Source organism: Gnatocerus cornutus, unplaced genomic scaffold (genome assembly GCF_029298725.1).
Source record: "Gnatocerus cornutus isolate USDA-ARS CGAHR unplaced genomic scaffold, icGnaCorn1.1 ctg00000086.1, whole genome shotgun sequence".
Classification (NCBI taxonomy): Eukaryota; Metazoa; Arthropoda; class Insecta; order Coleoptera; family Tenebrionidae; genus Gnatocerus; species Gnatocerus cornutus.
Window position 1 is genome coordinate 190,905 of NW_028275429.1, and position 9,358 is coordinate 200,262.

General features: G+C 34.8%; 1 protein-coding gene across 1 annotated transcript; it reads left to right on the forward strand.

The window, feature by feature from the left end:
• The first annotated feature begins 3,022 nt into the window (after positions 1-3,022).
• LOC148165950 (uncharacterized) lies at positions 3,023-5,397 on the forward strand. The gene is made up of 3 exons (XM_088049570.1): positions 3,023-3,099; positions 3,154-4,870; positions 5,356-5,397. The coding sequence occupies exons 2-3, from the start codon at positions 3,161-3,163 to the stop codon at positions 5,395-5,397; spliced, it is 1,752 nt and encodes a 583-aa protein (XP_087905696.1). The 5' UTR covers positions 3,023-3,099; positions 3,154-3,160.
• The last annotated feature ends 3,961 nt before the right edge of the window (positions 5,398-9,358 follow it).

The window sequence follows — 9,358 nt, forward strand, 5'->3', positions numbered from 1 at the left end:
ATCTTGGTAAAAAGTCATGATTTTGTAGATTTCGTGCTCTTCTTTGCAAATTCATGCCAGAAAACAACGAAAATCGGCGAGAAATCGTCGTTTTGCATCGAAATATGCGGTTTTCTGTAAGAATTTTGATGATTTCGTGCAGAATTCTGCTGTTTTCTTGCAATTCAGCCGTTGAATCTTGGTAAAAAGTGATGATTTTGTAGATTTCGTGCTCTTCTTTGCGAATTCAAGCCAGAAAACAACGAAAATCGGCGAGAAATCGTTGTTTTGCATCGAAATATGCGGTTTTCTGTAAGAATTTTGATGATTTCGTGCAGAATTCTGCTGTTTTCTTGCAATTCAGCCGTTGAATCTTGGTAAAAAGTCATGATTTTGTAGATTTCGTGCTCTTCTTTGCGAATTCAAGCCAGAAAACAACGAAAATCGGCGAGAAATCGTCGTTTTGCATCGAAAAATGCGGTTTTCTGTAAGAATTTTGATGATTTCGTGCAGAATTCTGCTGTTTTCTTGCAATTCAGCCGTTGAATCTTGGTAAAAAGTCATGATTTTGTAGATTTCGTGCTCTTCTTTGCGAATTCAAGCCAGAAAACAACGAAAATCGGCGAGAAATCGTCGTTTTGCATCGAAATATGCGGTTTTCTGTAAGAATTTTGATGATTTCGTGCAGAATTCTGCTGTTTTCTTGCAATTCAGCCGTTGAATCTTGGTAAAAAGTCATGATTTTGTAGATTCCGTGCTCTTCTTTGCGAATTCAAGATAGAAAACAACGAAAATCTTCGAGAAATCGTCGTTTTGCATCGAAATATGCGGTTTTCTCTAAGAATTTTGATGATTTCGTGCAGAATTCTGCTGTTTTCTTGCAATTCAGCCGTTGAACCTTGGTAAAAAGTGATGATTTTGTAGATTTCGTGCTCTTCTTTGCGAATTCAAGCCAGAAAACAACGAAAATCGGCGAGAAATCGTCGTTTTGCATCGAAACATGCGGTTTTCTCTAAGAATTTTGATGATTTCGTGCAGAATTCTGCTGTTTTCTTGCAATTCAGCCGTTGAATCTTGGTAAAAAGTTATGATTTTGTAGATTTCGTGTTCTTCTTTGCGAATTCAAGCCAGAAAACAACGAAAATCGGCGAGAAATCGTCGTTTTGCATCGAAATATGCGGTTTTCTGTAAGAATTTTGATGATTTCGTGCCGAATTCTGTTGTTTTCTTGCAATTCAGCCGTTGAATCTTGGTAAAAAGTGATGATTTTGCAGATTTCGTGCTCTTTTTTGCGAATTCAAGCCAGAAAACAACGAAAATCGGCGAGAAATCGTCGTTTTGCATCGAAATATGAGGTTTTCTCTTAGAATTTTGACGATTTCGTGCAGAATTCTGCTGTTTTCTTGCAATTCAGCCGTTGAATCTTGGTAAAAAGTCTTGATTGTGTAGATTTCGTGCTCTTCTTTGCGAATTCAAGATAGAAAACAACGTAAATCAGCGAGAAATCGTCGTTTTGCATCGAAATATGCGGTTTTCTCTAAGAATTTTGATGATTTCGTGCAGAATTCTGCTGTTTTCTTGCAATTCAGCCGTTGAATCTTGGTAAAAAGTCATGATTTTGTAGATTTCGTGCTCTTCTTTGCGAATTCAAGCCAGAAAACAACGAAAATCGGCGAGAAATCGTCGTTTTGCATCGAAATATGCGGTTTTCTGTAAGAATTTTGATGATTTCGTGCAGATTTCTGCTGTTTTCTTGCAATTCAGCCGTAGAATCTTGGTAAAAAGTGATGATTTTGTAGATTTCGTGCTCTTCTTTGCGAATTCAAGCCAGAAAACAACGAAAATCGGCGAGAAATCGTTGTTTTGCATCGAAATATGCGGTTTTCTGTAAGAATTTTGATGATTTCGTGCAGAATTCTGCTGTTTTCTTGCAATTCAGCCGTTGAATTTTGGTAAAAAGTCATGATTTTGTAGATTTCGTGCTCTTCTTTGCGAATTCAAGCCAGAAAACAACGAAAATCGGCGAGAAATCGTCGTTTTGCATCGAAAAATGCGGTTTTCTGTAAGAATTTTGATGATTTCGTGCAGAATTCTGCTGTTTTCTTGCAATTCAGCCGTTGAATCTTGGTAAAAAGTCATGATTTTGTAGATTTCGTGCTCTTCTTTGCGAATTCAAGCCAGAAAACAACGAAAATCGGCGAGAAATCGTCGTTTTGCATCGAAATATGCGGTTTTCTGTAAGAATTTTGATGATTTCGTGCAGAATTCAGCTGTTTTCTTGCAATTCAGCCGTTGAATCTTGGTAAAAAGTCATGATTTTGTAGATTTCGAGTAGTGATACAAAGCCGGTTCTGCAGCGGAAGTCGTAATCTCGAGCGCCCGTCCGGTGATGTATTGCTGGTCATCTACCAATCAGGCGCACAGATGGTGTCGGCGGCTCTTCCGGCGTATTGCTGGTCATCTGCCAATCAGGTGGCGGGTGATTTAAAAATTTGACAGATGGCGGTGGGAATTTGACAGCTGGTGGCGGGAAATTGAAATGTGTAGCCGGTTGGAGGCGCCGCGAGCCGATAAACAGTTCAATTTGCGCGTGCGCGGCTAAACGGCGGGAAATTTAAAAATTTGACAGATGGCGGTGGAAATTTGACAGCTGGCGGCGAGAATTTTGACAGATGTCATTATGGAATGGCGGAAATTTTGAATTTGACAGTTGTGTCAGATCAAGATGGCGGTGACGGTTTGGGTGACAATCATAGAGGGCGCTGGAGTGAGCAAAAATTTCAAAAAGTTTTGAGTGCGGTCCTCGGAAAAAATTTTTGGAATTTCTCGGAAAAAAAATATTGCAATTTCTCGGAAAAAAAATGCAAAATAATTCGTTATTTGGGTGTAATCATCCGGTCTGATTTTCGCGTTTCTCGGAAAAACCGCAAACATTGATAAGACCGGACGTTCTTCGCCGTCTATATAATGAACAAAGTGATCAGCTCAGACCATTGATAGTGCTGCTGTCAAGGTGCTAATAGAACAGTAATCAGCTCAACATTTTCCGCCGTTTATACGAGTGATCAACTTAAGTCGATAAGACAAATAATTTTGTTGTAGTGAGAGTGATAATAAAAGGTAAGAATAAATTTTTGCTTCTAAATCTGGTACTGAATTTGTACTTTATCTTAGGCCTATCATGACTTCCAAAGCTGATGAAGTGATCGTGGTAAGTAACGACATCGTTCAGGCTACTAAAACGCATTTGGATAATTTGACAACAAAATTTGATCATCAAAGTGCTTTATATTTGGTCCACCAAATTAAAAGTTATTTTAAATTTTATTCGAAAACTATTAAAAGCTTGAAATTGAGTGTTGGTGCTCGACTCAAGCTTAATTCCAATTTAATTAAATTAAAACATTTTCACGTCATACTTAAACGTTTGTGTGCAAATAATGGTATCAGTGGTCGAGGATTGAAGATAAATCATCAAAAGAGGGTTCAGTGGGAAGAATTGAAAACTGCTTTTAAGTCACGCGTTCAAACTGGAATAATTTTTAATTTAAGTCACATTGATATTGTTCAGTTTTTAAATGATGCATTTTCGGTTTTTAATTCTCGCATTAAAAAATTGCTTAAAAAATTTACTTTGCTTAAAATTAACGCATGTTTTCATGGTGAATTTATTAAAAACAATCCAAACGATGGTAGTGAAATTATTGAAGAAAAATCGTTTAACACCAGGAATGGACTGTTGGATCAAGGGCGAAATATTAAAGATTGGTTTCAAAATTACATAAGTGATAAAATTTTAAGTAAACTGGAAAACTTTCAACTTCGTGATTCGGGTTGGGCATTACATAAAATTATTTCGTTGGAAATCAATATAAATAAATGTGAAATTGGGAATGGTTCATCTTTCATCAGACTTCCACAACAAATTGCTAATAAACACGCTTGTGTTAATGTCAAAAATTATAATGATAACGAGTGCTTTTCTTGGAGCGTCATCTCAGCCTTATTCCCCACAAACATTAATGCTGATAAGATTAATTCGTATCCGCATTGGTCATCAAAATTAAATATGAAGGGAATCGAATTTCCTGTCAGTATTAATCAAATTTCTAAATTTGAAAAATTAAATAATGTTTCAATTAACGTGTACGTTTTGGAATTAAATCAAACTAAATCAAAAGCATCGTATTATACTGTAGCTCCAGTAAGACTGACAGAAAAAAAATTAGAAAAACATGTAAATTTGCTCCAAGTCCAAAACGTTTATTTTCCAAAATTAAATGATTATGAGGCTCCAGATAATGCCGATGTGGATAACACCGAAATAAAGTATCATTATTGTTGGATTAAAAACTTGTCTCGACTTGTTTCAAATCAATTAAACAAAAATAATCATAAAGTCTATTTATGTGATCGTTGCCTTAATTATTTCAAGAAGGAGGATACTTTTAAAGAGCATTCGGAGCAATGTGAAAAATTAAATTTTAGTAAAATTTCATTTCCAAAATATGATTATGTAGAATTTCAAAATTATATCAATCAACAGACATTACCATTTATTTTATACTGCGATTTCGAGTCTGTGCTTCAACCTATCGAAAAAACTTGTGAAAATACATCCAAAACCTTCAAGTATCAACAACATAAAGCGTGCAGTGTTGGACTATTTCTAAAATGTAACTATGATGATAGTCTGTCCTTTTATGATTTTTATCGTGGTGAGAATGTTGCTGTGTGGTTTACAAATAAGCTTAAACAAATTGCAAGAAATGTCTCAGAAAAAATAATCGAAGCTAAACCTATGGGTTCAAGTCCAAGCTTTAAATCAGCTGTTTTATGTCATATATGTGGGAAATGTTTTACCGAAGAAGATAGACAACAAAAAAACATTGTAAGAGACCATGATCATTTTACATCGATATTTAGAGGATTTGCTCATTCAATATGTAATTTAAATTATAAAAAGCGATTTATGGTTCCCATTGTTTTCCACAATTTATCGGGATATGATAGTCATTTCCTCATTGAAGATATTTCAAAATTAGGAAAAATCACACTTTTGCCAATCAATCTAGAAAAGTACATTGCATTCACGCTGAAAGATGAAAATACTGATATAAAATTTAGGTTCATTGATTCTCTCAGATTTATGAATGCATCCTTGGATGAATTAGTATCGACTTTAGAAGCAGATGAATTACAACATTTAAAACGCGAATTTAAAGACTTAGATAAGGATTCCTTCAAATTACTCACACGCAAAGGTGTATTTCCATACGACTATCTCGACTCAATTGAAAAATTAACAGAAACATGTCTACCACCGATCGAAAAATTTTATAGTAAACTAAATGATTCGCACATTTCCGAAGAAAGTTATCAACATGGTCAAAACGTTTGGACCCAATTCAAAATTAACAACTTGGGCGAATACTTGGATTTGTATATGAAAATTGACATTTTACTATTGGCCGATGTTTTCGAAAATTTCCGTCGAGTAATGCATAAAACGTATGGTTTGGACCCCGCATGGTACTACACTTTACCCGGTTATACATGGGATTGTATGCTGAAATACACTGGATGTAAACTCGAAATTCTTAAAGATATTGATATGTTATTATTTGTGGAAAGAGGTATTCGCGGTGGCATAAATCAATGCTGCAATCGATACTCGGAAGCAAATAATAAATATTTAGGTGACGATTATGATCCATCTAAACCAAATAAATATCTAATGTATTTGGATGTCAACAATCTTTACGGGTGGGCCATGCAGCAATATTTACCCTATAGAGAATTTAAATGGTTAGATGATGTTACTGATTTTGATGTTACAAATATTTCCAACGAGTCCAACACAGGTTACATTTTAGAAGTCGATCTTGACTACCCGCAACATATACATGATCGGCACAAAGACTTACCTTTTTGTGCTGAACACCGAAAACCAGCAAATTCAAAAATCTCTAAATTAATGACCACCCTACATAAAAAAACTAATTACATTCTTCATTATCAGAATTTAAAACAAGCGATACATAATGGTTTAGTGGTTAAAAAGATTCATAAAATTTTAAGTTTCAAGCAAGCTCCATGGCTAAAACCGTATATCGAACTAAACACAAATTTACGTGCACAAGCCAAAAGTACTTTTGAAAAAAATAATTATAAATTGGCAAATAATGCAGTGTTTGGAAAAACCATGGAAAATATCCGAAAACATCGAATTGTAAAATTGGTATCGCAATGGGAAGGGAGATACGGAGCAAAAAATTTAATATCCAGCCCCAGATTTCAAAATCGTACAATTTTTAATGAAAATCTTATCGCGATCGAGCTTGCAAAAACTGAACTTATATTCAATAAACCATTGTACATTGGTATGTCTATTTTAGATATTTCCAAAGTATGTGTCTATGATTTTCATTATGAATTCATGTTAAAGAAGTTTAATGAAAATAATTGCAAACTTTTATATACTGACACAGACAGCCTTATCTACGAACTTCAATGTGATGATATCTATCATGATTTAATTAAGGCAAATATTAAAATGTTCGATACAAGTGATTACCCTTTAAACAATCAATGGTCAATACCTCTTGTAAACAAAAAGGTCCCTGGGGTGATGAAAGATGAGCTAAATAGCAATGTGATGAGTCATTTTATTGGACTTAGATCTAAAATGTACGCGTACAAAATTAAAGGGGGAAAATGTATCAAAAAATCAAAAGGTGTTAAATTTAGTGTTGTCAAAAATAAAATCACTTTTCAAGACTACCTAGACTGTTTAAAAAATAACATGGTTAAAGAGGTGACTCAACGTACAATACGATCATTTGCGCACAAAGTTTACAGTATCGAACAGCACAAAATTTGTTTAAGCAACTTTGATGATAAAAGATTTTTATTAAATGATTCCACTGATACTTTACCACACGGTCACTACAAATCACTTTTAATGGAAACAAATGAGAGCCTACAACATTGAAAATTAACATTCATTCCTACATTTCAAGTTGGAGTAGTAGGATGTGGCAAATGTACAGTCAAGACAAATGGGTGAAGGCAACAGATCTTAATTCCGCCATCAAACGTATCCATTCCGAATTTCGTGATGCTTACTATGATCTCCTATATGCTGAGGTGTACGATGTGGACTTCACAGAAGAGGATGCATTAATTAAATCATGGAAGAAGCAATATCGCAATGGTATGGAAATTTGTCAACAATTCATCGATAAGCAAACAGATGTGGCGAGGTTGTGTCAATCTTTGTTCGACCAAGGACTACATGGATTTATTAAGGACCTGGAAATATTTTTACCACCCAATCTTGTTCAAAAGTACATAAATAAAACTTGTAATTAAAATGATGTGCCTTTATTCCCTCCCTCTTCTATAAATATCACTAGACTTATACGAAGTATTCATTGTTATGTTAGTCCCCGAACGTAAAGGTGGACGTGGTGTAGTAAATTCTCTAATTAATAAACTACCTCTAGAACTACACATACCCGGCTACAAGTAAGTCTTTAGATATTCTATAAGATTTTATTCATTTTTCAATAAAAAAGCTACTGTGGTCCTGGCACAAAATTGGAGAAAAGATTACGGAAAGGTGATTCTGGTATAAATAAGTTGGATGCTGCATGCAAAGAACACGACATTAGCTATTCCAAAAATCAATCTTTAGACGAGCGACACAGAGCAGATTGGATTTTAGAAAATCGGGCTTGGGAGAGGGTTAAATCGAAAGACGCCGGTTTAGGAGAGAAAGCAGCAGCTTGGCTTGTAACAACAGCCATGAAAACGAAAAGAAAGCTTGGAATGGGTCTTCGAAAAAAGACTCATCGTCATCATCCTACTATTTCATTTAATCGTGGTATTGTAGACCACATAAAAAAGGATCTAAGGAATGAAAATGTAGATTTATCTAATAAAACAGCATTGAGAAGAGCTGCAGTGATGGCACTCCAAACAGGTCGTATAGCTGTGAGAAAAGCGGGAGGTCGTAAGAACCGATAAAACCGAAGCAAGGAGGAATTTTACCTCTTCTACCTATATTGGCAGGACTGGGAAGTCTTGGTTCACTAATAGGGGGAGCTAGTGCTGTGGCAAAAACAGTGATTGATGCAAAGAATGCGAAAAAGAAATTAGATGAACAAGGTCGGCATAATAAAGCAATGGAAGAAATTGGTAAAAAAGGATCAGGTCTTTATTTGAAGAAGAATGATAGAGGTGGATACGGATTGTTTTTGAAAAAACAGCAGGTCTCAAAAAACTACCTATAGAGCTACCCAACAGAGCCCTCTACGACATCGATATAAGAAAATTCGCAAAAATGTTAAAAATACCATATTTCAGAGGAGTTTTTATGCGTGACACATTACTAAATAAACCAAATAAAAATGAATGCGCAATAGTCAATTTGGATACCAAGAAAAATCCAGGAACTCATTGGGTGGCCTACATAAAAAAGAACAACAATGTTACCTATTTTGATAGTTTTGGGGCACTAAAGCCGCCTCAAGAACTTGTACGTTATTTGGGTAATAGTGTTGAAATTTTTTACAACAATGATCGATATCAAAACTACAATCAAGTAAATTGTGGTCATTTATGTTTGAAATTTTTGTATAAAAATATGTAAAATATATAAAATAAATCAGTTACATCTTAGATGTTGTATGTGAATAATGTCAACCATCTTCTCTTTAAAAAGTAACAATCACGTGCTATCCATCGATTTCCCAAATCCTATAGAACTTGATTCAGATTGCGATTACGGTTTAGCGTTAATTGGGTTTCATTCATACAATAGTATTCCAAATATTGAACCGGGCGAAAATAAATTCTATTACTCTGAGGAGAAAGATTCAAAAGTAATAACAATACCAACAGGATCTTATGAAATTTCCGACATTGAATCATACTTGATCCAAAAAATAATTCCAAACTCTGTGAAGAAAGAAGACTACAACCAATATTTTTCACTAAAACCCAATCACAATACGCTTAAGTGTGAAATTAAAAGCGAACATTACGCAATCGATTTTACACAGGAGGATAGTATTGGTAGAATATTAGGGTTTTCTAAACGTACACTACCACCACATCAACATCACGAATCAGATCTACCTGTCGACATAGTAAAAGTCAGAACTATTCAAATTAATTGTAATATAACGACAGGAGCTTTTCATAATCATAGGCTTTCTCATACCATTTACGAATTTGCTGTGCAAGTCAATCCAGGATTTGCAATAGACGAAGTACCAAGGAATCTTGTATATCTACCCATAATTAATAAGCGAGAAATTCCAAACATAACACTAAGCATACTTAACCAAGATTTCAAACCTGTCAATTTTCG